The 13096-nt window shown below is 43.0% G+C and overlaps 1 protein-coding gene across 1 annotated transcript; it reads right to left on the reverse strand.

Moving 5' to 3' along the window:
• Nucleotides 1–1844: 1844 nt before the first annotated feature.
• On the reverse strand, nucleotides 1845–12230 carry LOC137470805 (pantetheinase-like). The gene is made up of 8 exons (XM_068184500.1): nucleotides 12216–12230; nucleotides 10608–10849; nucleotides 10373–10503; nucleotides 8435–8627; nucleotides 6675–6966; nucleotides 5193–5566; nucleotides 2764–2934; nucleotides 1845–2398 (listed from the first exon to the last, which is right to left on the reverse strand). The coding sequence occupies exons 2-8, from the start codon at nucleotides 10818–10820 to the stop codon at nucleotides 2279–2281; spliced, it is 1494 nt and encodes a 497-aa protein (XP_068040601.1). The 5' UTR covers nucleotides 10821–10849; nucleotides 12216–12230; the 3' UTR covers nucleotides 1845–2278.
• Nucleotides 12231–13096: the final 866 nt, after the last annotated feature.

Consider the following 13096-nt stretch of genomic DNA (forward strand, 5'->3'; position numbering starts at 1 on the left):
GAACAGGTTGTCTGCTTTCAGCTACAGCAGACTGTCACTCTAGAGCTGGTTCAGAAAATACAGACCAGCAGATGAGTGCAGATACCCCAGAGTTCTCTCATAGAGTAGTGCTGACTGAGGGTTTCAATCATTAGGAACTTTGATTTCTTCTAGTTATGTTCATCCCTAAGTACTTCTCTACACACATTACTAGATCCAGCATGCTCATTCAGTGGCCTTACATACGAGCCTTTTAAAGGCTACAGTAGAGATCTCGGTGATACTTGAACTAATGTAGCTTTGAAGCCTTCCTCCCTCTCCGCCTCACTTTTTACCAAATGAAATATAGGCTGAGTCACATTAAGCACAGTCAGACATCAGTGTGAAAGAGGAAGCAACAAATTCTCCTTCGTTTAGCAATAGTGAGCACATCAGCTAGAAAGGTGACTGCCCTGCCAGGGCTGAGCAGAAATATTTACAAGTGCAGTGCTAGGGGAATGCCTCGCAGAATTCAAGTCCCACTGCCGGAACAAGGTGCAGGGCAGTTCTCCCTGTTTGCCTCTGTACCAGCAGGCACCGCTCCCTATTTCCTGCGGAGCTGGGAGCTCGCCCGCCCAGGAGCAAGGAACTGACACCAGGTAAACAAACAAATCCACCGAATAAAGTGAAGAAAACTGCAGTGATCTGGGCTCTCCGTGGCTGCGGACGATGTAAGGGGAAACTTATCCAGAGGTCTGCCTACTTTCCACACTTCTCTCCTCCCAATCCAACTCTTCCCACCCCGGTACTGCATCCGCCCCCATCGTAGCTGCCGCCTGATGGTGGGGGCTACCTGAAGATTTACTTTGGGAAGCAGGATGCAATTCGGTGCTAATTTTTCTTAAATCAGCTTAGCTGTAGAGGGAGTCTGTCGTCAGACTGTGCTCCGGCTTCTTTCTTTTCTCGTGCTTAGCGAGTGGAGAGCTGAGGAAGACTACTGCGCATTCCAAGGGTTAACCTTGCCGGGAGAAGGCTGTGTGAAAGGTCGCTCGGGCAGCCACGCAATCACTGCCGAGCACTGAGTACATGTGAGCGGGAGTCAGGAAGTCGGAAGGCGCTCACTTCTTGCAACAGCACATCGTTATGTTACTTGTGCCGTAACAGGACAGCTTTTACTAGGGCGTAGGTAGAAATTTAAAGATACAGTGCATTTCCTCTCCGAACAGTAGAATGTTTCCCATTTCTTCTACTATGTGATTTGTAGAGGGCTTCAGTTTGATACTTTCACGGACTACAATCTTATTTTTAAGACATTTCCTTGTCAAAAACACCAATGTGTTTTGCCTCCTGTGAGTCTGTATTTTTTTAATGATGTTGGTCAGATTAAGTGTAAACAATGTTTGTACTTCAAAACAAACCTGCAGAACAAACAACAGAATTAGACACACATAGAACTCTTGGTTGGGAAACACAAAGTAATCCAGTCCACTTGCCTGAGAAGTACAGTCCGCAGGGCCCACTTTCTCACATGTGCCAGCGTGTCCCACCTGCTCCAGCTGTTCACTCCCCTTACCCAACACCTGCTGACACAGTCCCGGCTCTCCCTTGCCCTGGTAGCAGCAACCGTTCCATGGAAACACAGACATGCTCCTGAGAAATTGCTTGTACTGAGCATTTGTGACACAAAGAGTTATCAACAATTCTGTGCTAGGGAGATTTTCCACATCCTAAAAATGTGGCCAGAAAGATTAAAGCAGACTCCTCTCCCATGAAGTACATATCATGGTATGATAACACATTGCTGTGTGTAGAGCTGAATTACTTGTTTTTGAAGGAACACATTTTCAAGACTTGTGTTCCTTTTCAAAGGAAATTAGAATTTGCAAAGGTTCTGGTAATCTCTTGTTTCCAAAAGCACCTGTTCAGGAATGGGGTGGGAACGGTGTTGTGAAAATGGCTGCTAATACACCAACAAACATTTCAAATAATTAAAAACTGTTTTCTACTGGGGCACAACCCTACTGAATTGTACACCACTAAAGTCAGAGGAATTTATTTTCTATTGTTCCCAGTGTTAAGGCCAAGCCTATGCCAACCAAAGCTATCATATAAAAACACATCCACAACAGTCCAGCAGCATACTGATGTTTGCTGCAAAATCAAGTCAATAATCAAAGTGCAGTAACTATGCCGTTAGGTAAGGCAACTTGAAAAACAGAATGCCATTTTAATTATGAAGATTAGTACTAATTACCATTATTTGTGATTAATTAGTGTTACAGAAACAAGCAGATGGAAGCTTGAAGGATCTACATTGAAATCATGCTGAAGCTTGATCTGTGCGTGGAGGGTCCTTTTCATACCACCTCCCATAGAGTGTTACCGTCAAAACTGGCTTTGATGTAGTATTCCGATTTATCAGACGTCCATCAGCTAGCACCTGGTTATGAAAAAGAAAGATAAGCAGGAGCAGCATCAAAGCAGTGCTATTTTATGGTAAACTCAAAATCATATACTGAGTAATGCTGATCTAGTTGAGAGAGCTCCAATCTCAACTGGAGCTAGCAGGAAGTCTGAGAAAAACTACATTTCTGTCTTGAGGGAGATCTTGTTCTAGAGGTTTTGGGGGAACAGGGCAGAAGAGGCCTGGCAAGGTGGACTTACTGTATGAATACAACCAGGAAAAACAGGCAGAAATAAAGCTGCCTTGAACTTAAGGCAGAGGACTGAGGACTCTGGTAACAACTAAGTTGCTCTTGCTTTTTGACCACTGATGTCTGACAAAACACCAGGGTGTCCCGTTACCTCAAACTCCCCAGGGGCCAGCTGCACCCCGCTGTACAACACTTCTGGGAAGACATAGCTGGTGCCAAACGTGCCGCTGAGGGAGAACATCTCAAACTTGGTCTGAGCCATCTCCTCGGGCTGCCCACATGTGCTCAGGTTTGTGCTGGGGCACTTGAGCAGGCTGCAGATCTGTGGGGAGGAGGAGACAATGTATTTAGCAAGATGTTAACACTGGCAGGGAAGCCTTGTGTCATCAAAGCTAATCTGTGTCAGAGAAGGTCAGAGTCACAGGATCTTTTCATAATTCTTGGGCGACTCCATTTCAGTTGTTGCTTATTTTTTTATCCCTTGATCTGATTGGGTGTATTCCAGACCTGCATTGCCTTAGTCTTATAATTTTGTAAATAAATTGTGTTTTATGTAAGTGCAGCCAAAGCTCCTTATTTCATATCTGAAGCTTGTTCCTGTCCTTTCCACTAATTCTTTCAATTGCCAGTTGTCTAATTTGAAGGTTTCTTGCCCACATGTCTTAGAAGATGTGTTTGTGCATGGAAATTTTAGGCAAAGGAAACAAAGTCTGCCAAATAGGTACATTGTACAAGTGTACATCCAGGTCCTCTAACTGCTAATTGTATATGTTGCTAATGGTACTTCATTAGATGGCCTGGTAGTCCATAGGAATTCTGAATTTGCTGTTCCCTGTCCAAATCCTAGTTAATATACGCCAAGGAGATGATGTTAGCATATTTTGTTACAGTTTTGTCTTAGTATTGCAGCACATAAAGTAGTAATCACAATGTTGTTTCCGTTTTGTCATGAGAGTTAATTATCCAGCTGATAAATGTTTATGGTCTTCATAAGGAAATAAGAAATAGAGCTAGCACTCCTCTCATTCAGGAATGATTTGAAGCATGTTGTCTGGTTTTGCTGATAGGTGATGGAGTTTTTCTACATGTCTGGTATTGGGGGATAGAAACATGTTTACAAAAAAAAAAGGATTATTCATCAGCAAATATGGTTTTGTGTTGAAATGCAAATAAGCAGAGAAATAAGGAATATGTTCTGAGAAAATGAAAAAATATTGAGGGGAGAAAGGAAGAGTAGAAATTCCTATATTCTCTAGAACTTTTAATACTGGCAGAGACTATGTGGCAACTTCCAAAACCACTGAAATAAATTTTACAACCAAGCTCACCAAGAACTGCATTTATTCAAGCTATCTTCCTAGTATTGGATGAGCTGTTTGCTGGGTAACACCACCCCTCATATCCCGAGGTCTGTACTAGCTGGTACAAAATGCTGATGCTGACAGACAGAAATAATTAAAAAAGTATAATCTGCTGGCACAGTAACTTAATTATGAAGGCAAAGGGTGTTTTCAAATCTGGCTTTAAGAAAATTCAACTAGTATGTAACTCACTCTCCAAATATTTGATTAAGAGAGAGGAAGAGAGAATATTTCCACTAAAAGTCATAAGCCATTTAAATAAGCTTCATTGCTATTATTTGGATAATGACAAAAAAAATTAACATCTCTGTGACCCTAGGTTATCAGAGCATCTCATAAAGATAGCAATGATCAACTGATTTTTAACAGCAACTCTTTGATGAAAATACAGTGAGACCACATCTGGAGTACTGTGCCCAGGCTCCTCAGCACAAGTAAGAAAAGGAGCTACTGGAGAGTGCCCAGCTGAGGCCACAAAGATGATGAAGAGTCTGGAGCATCTCTCTTATGAGGAGAGACTGCGGGAGCAGGGCCTGTTAAGTCTAGAGATGACTGAGAGGGGTCTCATCAATACATACAAATATCTCAAAGGTGTGTGCCAAGAAGATGGTACCAAGTTCTTTTCAGTGGTGGTGCCCAGTGACAGGATGAGGAGCAATGGTGATAAAAACACAAGAAGTTTCACCTCAACACGAGGAAGAACTTTTTTACATTTAGGGTGGCAGAGCATCGGAACAGGCTGCCCAGAGGGAGGTCTTGGGTTCTCCCTCTCTGGAGACACTCAAAAGCCAACCAGATGTGTTTCTTTGTAATCTGCTCTAGGTGATCTTGCCTTGGCAGGGCGATTGGACTATATGATCTTCAGATGTCCCTTTCAATCCTAACTATTCTGTGATTCTGTGATACAGAGGAGATTCAGAACACTTACTGCAGATATTCACAGAAGAGAACCTAAATTTAGCCAATATTGCACACCCCTTAAAACAGTGAGTGCACTCTGGACATTTAAAAGAGGTTTAGAGACCTCTCTACTGCATTTGTTGGATTTGAAGGCAAATAGGCTTGGAAGTTTTAGCAACTTCTTTCTATTGCTAACAAAAGGTGCACTAGGACTCCGGCATAGAAGAGAGACATTGTCTTCTCTTTTTCCACCACAGAGATGAAGGTTTGTCCCTGTAAATAAGCTTCCTAAAGTAAATAACTCCCTCCAAAGAATTACCTGCAGATAGTACTGTCCTTCAATAACATGAAGGCCATCAAAAGCACCCAGCACATAAACTTCATCATCTCTTTTCTCTTCCATCTTGTAGCTCAAGTGACAGCAGAGGTTTTTTTGGCAGACAGTGAGATTCCCCCCAGGCTTAGTGAGCTCTGTGAAAGTAAAGAGGTCTTCAAAGATGATTCCTGTGAATTCATGGTCATTCTGTGAGAATCTTTCAACACTCAAAGCATATGAGTTCCAGCTGACAGCAGGCGGGGAGGCAGGAGAAAGACGAGGGTGTGCATCTAGTTCAGCAATGAGGAGGTGACCATCTTCAGTTTTCATGTTGTAGGAGTATGTTCTGGCTCCAGCTGGTGCATAAATGCCACTCCCTGTGGAGAGCACAATAGTCAGTCCAAGAAGAATTTAAAAAATCATGTTATCCTTCTAATTGTCTCTGCTGATAGCTTATCCACTATTCTACACTGATTACCGTTATTTTAGTCTCATCAAAGGTGACCATTAGATACTCAGTACATAGAGCTCATGCTTTGGTAAAGAATAGCATTTTTTCCCTTAAATAAGGTCTGCTCAGTGTAGCCAGAGGCAGACGATGTTTGTTTCTTTATGTTATGTTATGATTACATTTATGGCCTCCTCAGTTCTCTTTTCTCCTGTATGCAATAGAGCTGATAATTCCTTTTTTCTTGGCTGATTTATGCGAAAGGACCAGCTACTGCTTGAGACAATCCAAAACAGGCAAGTATCACAGGCCTATCCATGAACAGAAGGAGACAGTAATTGTCCAGCCCCCTTTACACTGGCTGAGAATTCCTCCCCTCATGGGTGATTCACATCTGACCAGCACCAAGCAACAGATGGAAATCAAAGGTCTGTCATACCCATCACTGCAGAAGCCTGTCAGGCATTTCAAATGAAAAGTGAAGATACTGGTGTAACTGAAATATATTATTCCATAAGCTGAGGTCTAAAAAAAATCAATGCTACATTCTAAAATGAAGATGTGGACTTCTTAGCAGTGTTACTACAACAGGCCTGAACATGTGTTTTAATGGTTTTCTGTAACAGTGTTAAATACAGCTATAAATATCTAACTTGGCAGAATAAATGGAGCCACATATATGCTTTATGAGTATATTTGCAGTTTGGCATTCAATCGTAGACTTAGAAGTGCAGAGGGAAAGAGCCTTAAAAACCACAAAAATTTCTGTTCAGGTATAAGGGCAGTGACCTACTACTTATTTAGAGCCATTAAAGGAAAAGACAGTCCTAAGAAACGAGGGAAAATAAAACACTACAAGTTTTGTTATGCCTTTATGAAACCAATAGGAACAGGATCCATCAGCTTTGAAATTTGGTGACTAGACTCTTCACCTTCCAAAGAAATACATTATATTCCTCTGCAAAATCACTTTGTAGAACAGGGAATAAGATATTTGTGGTTATAAAGATTCTTGCACAGAGTGAAAATTAAGTTACCTGTCATTTCTATGCTAGTGTTGTGAGTATTGGCAGCTAAGACATTGACACGCATGCCCATAGCCCAGGCAGAGTGAAACTCAATTGCAGTCAGAAAGGGCAGGACATTCATCCAAGCTGTTGGGAAGAGCACGGTGTCCACCTGCATCTTGCTCACCAGGACCACGGCAGGCTCATAGAAAAGGATGTCAAAGCAAGTGAAAATGCCAAACTTTCCAAAAGGAGTCTCAAAGGTGACAGCTTCTGGCTCTTTTGGATAATTAAACTGATCTTCTCCTAGAAAGAGATTATACTGTAGGGGAAGGAAAATAGAGAAACCAGTTAGAGGCACTTACTGACAACGTGTCTTGGAGTTATTCCCTAAAACTGATCAGAATGACTAAAGAAAATGTTTGACTTGTGTTGGAAACCCTCACAGGTAGGAAATCTGACTAACGTTATATTTTCATTGTATCCAAAATATGGAACACATATTACATATTGCCCTGGCATCTAGCTAGGAAAGCAGCCAGCTGCCTTCAGGTCTGTTGGTGTCATCTGCATAAGAATAATCTCTCCACTCCCTCCACCTAGTTAATATTTCTGGCGACCCAAATGCAACCAGAAGAGAAATAGTAATGTAACAGAAGTGTGGGGGATCTGGTGCCAAGAGACAAAATCGGTGACTTTGGTGTGGAGGTGCCCAGCAGCACTGAAAGTACAGAGAACCAGCAGGAAGCACAGGACAGTATTTGGGATACTGCAGAGTAGAAAACAAAGGCTGTGCTGATGGAGGAAAGGCAGATGATCTCAGCCAACAGAAAAACTGAAGTTTGTGACGTTTCAGCTTTCCAACATTTTCCTTCTACCTTCACATACATATTTATTAAGAGTCCTTTATAAAAGTCCAGGTGGTCTGAAAGTAAATATGGACACCACACCAGAAAAGAAGTTCAAGTTTACTTAACTTGTAATTCAGCACGTGGGCCATAGCAGGCTGGGGAACAGATTTGTATTATCAGTGTTTCACTCACCCAGTTTGCTCACAAATAGATACTTTGGCATTGTCTCTAAACAACCAGATGAAATACTGGGCCCAAAATGCATTAAATAAACTGACTTCACTCTACCCACATTGGCATGATATCTGGCACACGATTCATAGACAGCTTTGATGGAACTTGAAGGTAGGCACATAATACAGAAAGAGGAACTTCCATTTGATGCAAATGTTTCAATATCCTTATCTCTTTTTACACCCATCTTAGGTCCATCATTTTGTCCAAATAATTCCCATTGTACAAAAATTGTGCCAAAACAGCATCAGAATAAAAGGTTCTGCCTCTCTAAAATCAGACTGCTCATCTACCATGAAATAGACAAGAACATTGAAATCCAGGAACATGGAGTGGTAGTCTGGTGAAAAGCTGGCACTGAAAACTGAAGCTGCTCAAGAAGCAGAATTTGCAGTAGTAACGAGCTAATGAACTGAGGAAGTCAACCAAAACCATATGCCACTAAATTGCACCAGAACAATCATTTTTCATTCCAGTCTGTTTTGAGAAACATGACAGCAAATGCAAATTTGGCATTGATGCTTCATAGCAAGAGAGATATTCTTTTAATTATAAATTTTTAAAGAAAATTTAAATTATAAAGAAAATTATAAAGAAAAACAAATCTCTGCCAGTGGTCAATGACTGGCATCTAATTCTCTTCCCAAACTGAGACATATTCGAAGTAGTGGAAAATTAATTTCTGTCTCTCTGAGACCACTTTACCTTATGGTACCGAGCCACCAGTTTGCCCTGTGCGTCAAAGACGACATCAGTATTGTACTGGTAGCGACCGTCCCTGGGGCAGTTGGGATCGCTGGAGGCACACGGCTTCTTGTCCCCGATATTTGCAACCACATAGATGGAGTTATTTCTGGCCATGCAGCTGAGTCGTTCCTGCACTGGTGCTGGACCAAATCTATTGCATTTTAGGGAAGGACAAAAACAAAGTAAACAAAACCTGTGCTGTCAGTGGTGTCCATTTCCAGAGTACTTGACGTCACACCAGCAGCATCTACAACCCTGCAGCCATGGCACAGTAGGCAGATACACAGAGTTGCTGCAGTGCTTCCTCAGATTGCTGCTTGCACCTTGGGGTAGGCCCTGGAGACCTCCCATTGGCTTCTTCAGGGACATGCCTGCCAGTCCCCTTCAGCACCTGGAACATGCTCTGCAGTAAACAGGTAATCCTCAGGCTGGGAAAGGGCAGGAGAGCAATCTTTGGGCAGAGGAAGACACTAGCTTGGTGTCACATAAGCAAAATATTTTAGCATCAGGCATACTGGCACCTGAGGACTGCAGCTCTGGGCCATTAGTACACTAATCAGGGTTGAGCTGTGGGATAATGCAGATGACATGGTTAAGGCAATTCAGCAATTCATTTCCTCCCATAGACAGGAGAACGCAGACCTGTAACCATGGCATGAAGAGCAGTGGGTTATTAATTTTGAGATATGACAGGGTCCATGTGCCAGAAACCGGCAGCACCTCTGAAGCATCCATACCAGCCCATACAGAGAGCAGCCATTCTTTCCCCTTTGTAATGTGGAAATACCTACGGCTGTGCAAGGTGTGCATGGTCCAAAAAGGACGACCTCCATGCAAGATACACACACACAGCACCAGGAATAAGGCATGCCAGACACTGATGGCAAGGGTTATATTCCCAAAAGCCGTTAGTGAAACCTCTGATTTGGAACAGTGAGGAGGCACTCGGATCACCTCTGCTAAACCTGTGTGGTGCACTAGAAAAAAGACCTGCTTAGACACACTGCCACCCCCCCTACTCTACCTTCAATGAAAGACTGTATACTTTAGCTACTTTACATCTTAGCAAAAAGTTGCACATCTTGTGCAACTGTGACTCTTCTTCTTGGAAGCACTGAGTTATTATATCCTCACAGATACAATAACCTGCTCCTCATCAAGCAGGTGCAGAAAGCTGTGGTGAAAAGGGCAGACCACAGCTGTAATTCCATAGCTGAACACGTATTGCAAGCTATAGGAGTCTAAAGTCCAGTGCTCAGCTACTGCTTAGTTGGTCACTGCTGGAATATGCTGCTTGAATGACAGATCATGTTCTACAGCACAGAGACTCTAGCAATTCAGATTTTATCTTACCTGAATTGTGGAAAATCAAGATTAAAAGTTCCTGGGTTTTTATAATTTAGAAGTTTGGACTTTATTTACTGACTTCATCACCTTTTGTTCAGAGATTACTTCATGTATACAAAAATGGTTTGTGTGCTTTTGTTTCAACATGTCATTTGCAACAGACAAACAAACCAAAAAAATCAAAGAAATACTGCTGTTAATAATTTAGAGTCAGTTCTATTCAAAATAGTGTGGAAAAATTGAAAGCAGAATGAGAAGTAGGATATTCTGGCATCAAAAAAAGACATCTGCTTAACTTTTAGTAACCCAAATTCTGTATGTTGCTTGAATTTCACCTTGAAGTGCTTAATTAAAAAAAAAAAAATCATGTTTCCCTCATCAATTAGTCATGGACATGCTATATATTTAATCATTTAACTACCTTCATACTCAATTTTAATTGAAACCTTTATCAGAGTTGTTAGCACTTCTTAGTAATTTAATGTGAGTTGCTCAAGACTCCATGAGATAACAGGTTGAAACCACCTAAACCACTGCAGAAGGAATCACCTTGAGGGGTCAGTGCAGGGAATCCAATTCACCACCGGATCAGGGATATCCTCCAGGTAGGGGTAGATGGATTCTCTTGTGAATCGCCAGCCATAGATGCCGTCTTCAGGAGTCACAATGATGTGGGCACCCTGTCACAACAGGCTCCATTTAAAGGTCACCCATCAACAGACAACCAGGAGGGTCAGCAGGAGCAGAAAACACTGATGGACAACCCTCATGGTAGCCCTCGTACCTGCTGGGCAGCTTCCTTGATGGCCCCTTCCAAGACATCCATATTTCTGTTCATCAGGGCCAAGGCATCGCTGGGAGAAACGGGCTCCTTGGTGGGATGTGGCAGGATGACGGCGTGCTCGTAGACGGCTGCCATGAAGGTGTCGGAGGCAAGGGCCTGAAGGGCCGCGAGTGCAAAGACCACAGCGATCAGGACAGCCTGGGAAGGGAGCATGGCTGCAGCCTCCCAGCTCCTAGAGTGCTCTGAACAAACAGTGCAAAAGGAAAATGCAGATAAAAGAGAAGGGGGACAAAGTTTACTTTGAAAGAGGGAGGAGTGAACTACAGGTCTGTTAAAGCTTTACCTTGGAACCAAGTGTGAGATATAAGAAAGTATTGCAGTACACAGTAAGGATGCCATCACTGAACAAACCCAAAATGCTGGGCAATGCCAAGACTAATGGGGCCAGTAAAAAATAAGTCATTAAAAACAAAACTAGAAAGAACAGTCCAATTCTTGTTGTTATACTCTTACTTATCACTGATTAGAGGAAGACTTTTTCTATCTGTGTGGACTCAGCTGACACCCAGCTGGATATTGTCACCCATGGAGCTAGACTTCTCTGAATTTTGAGTGGCAAAACTCAGGGTAATAAAAACTTCTTTATTCTAGTATCTTTGCATTCCTCAATTCCTGTGCTACGTGTCGGTATGTGCAGCTTGCATCTGAGTTTCTCTAGACCAAAGAAATTGCATTAGCATCTCACCATACTTAGATGTCATGTACCCAACAAGCCAGCAATGGAACTGTCCCTTGACTTTATCCCAGTGTCTCTCCCAGTCACTTCTGTTCAGCTGAGCATCACTTTCCAACAGCCTTCCACCAGAAAATATGAATCCGGATAGAATTTTTCCTCTACAATAAGGTATGCAAGTACCTCATTGCCTGGCTCTCGCTAGCCTGAAGGAAAAGAGCAGGCTAGTTCACCAGGTGCAGTAGCATGCCTGCTCCCCTGCACACTTCTTTCTCCACAGGAAGCTGCTGTGCATTGAGAGGCCTTCATTTTAATCTTCAATACTTTTCAAATCCATCTGTGGCTATGACATTTTCCATTTTTTGACCTTCTAGTATTTGCAGTAGTCTCCTTTGAAAAAGGCTATGTGAGCAGTGGGAACAGGTTGTCTGCTTTCAGCTACAGCAGACTGTCACTCTAGAGCTGGTTCAGAAAATACAGACCAGCAGATGAGTGCAGATACCACAGAGTTCTCTCATAGAGTAGTGCTGACTGAGGGTTTCAATCATTAGGAACTTTGATTTCTTCTAGTTATGTTCATCCCTAAGTACTTCTCTACACACATTACTAGATCCAGCATGCTCATTCAGTGGCCTTACATACGAGCCTTTTAAAGGCTACAGTAGAGATCTCGGTGATACTTGAACTAATGTAGCTTTGAAGCCTTCCTCCCTCTCCGCCTCACTTTTTACCAAATGAAATATAGGCTGAGTCACATTAAGCACAGTCAGACATCAGTGTGAAAGAGGAAGCAACAAATGCTCCTTCGTTTAGCAATAGTGAGCACATCAGCTAGAAAGGTGACTGCCCTGCCAGGGCTGAGCAGAAATATTTACAAGTGCAGTGCTAGGGGAATGCCTCGCAGAATTCAAGTCCCACTGCCGGAACAAGGTGCAGGGCAGTTCTCCCTGTTTGCCTCTGTACCAGCAGGCACCGCTCCCTATTTCCTGCGGAGCTGGGAGCTCGCCCGCCCAGGAGCAAGGAACTGACACCAGGTAAACAAACAAATCCACCGAATAAAGTGAAGAAAACTGCAGTGATCTGGGCTCTCCGTGGCTGCGGACGATGTAAGGGGAAACTTATCCAGAGGTCTGCCTACTTTCCACACTTCTCTCCTCCCAATCCAACTCTTCCCACCCCGGTACTGCATCCGCCCCCATCGTAGCTGCCGCCTGATGGTGGGGGCTACCTGAAGATTTACTTCGGGAAGCAGGATGCAATTCGGTGCTAATTTTTCTTAAATCAGCTTAGCTGTAGAGGGAGTCTGTCGTCAGACTGTGCTCCGGCTTCTTTCTTTTCTCGTGCTTAGCGAGTGGAGGAGAGCTGAGGAAGACTACTGCGCATTCCAAGGGTTAACCTTGCCGGGAGAAGGCTGTGTGAAAGGTCGCTCGGGCAGCCACGCAATCACTGCCGAGCACTGAGTACATGTGAGCAGGAGTCAGGAAGTCGGAAGGCGCTCACTTCTTGCAATAGCACATCGTTATGTTACTTGTGCCGTAACAGGACAGCTTTTACTAGGGCGTAGGTAGAAATTTAAAGATACAGTGCATTTCCTCTCCGAACAGTAGAATGTTTCCCATTTCTTCTACTATGTGATTTGTAGAGGGCTTCAGTTTGATACTTTCACGGACTACAATCTTATTTTTAAGACATTTCCTTGTCAAAAACACCAATGTGTTTTGCCTCCTGTGAGTCTGTATTTTTTTAATGATGTTGG

The sequence above is a fragment of the Anomalospiza imberbis genome, chromosome 3 (genome assembly GCF_031753505.1).
Source record: "Anomalospiza imberbis isolate Cuckoo-Finch-1a 21T00152 chromosome 3, ASM3175350v1, whole genome shotgun sequence".
Classification (NCBI taxonomy): Eukaryota; Metazoa; Chordata; class Aves; order Passeriformes; family Viduidae; genus Anomalospiza; species Anomalospiza imberbis.

Coding starts and splice junctions, on each gene's coding strand:
- LOC137470805 (XM_068184500.1), bottom strand. CDS start 10,820: ATGCTCCCTTCCCAGGCTGTCCTGATCGCTGTGGTCTTTGCACTCGCG. Junction 8,628..10,372: donor CCCTGCACTGACCCCTCAAG/GTGATTCCTTCT, acceptor AAAATGCAATAG/ATTTGGTCCAGCACCAGTGC. Junction 6,967..8,434: donor TGGTGGCTCGGTACCATAAG/GTAAAGTGGTCT, acceptor CTTCCCCTACAG/TATAATCTCTTTCTAGGAGA.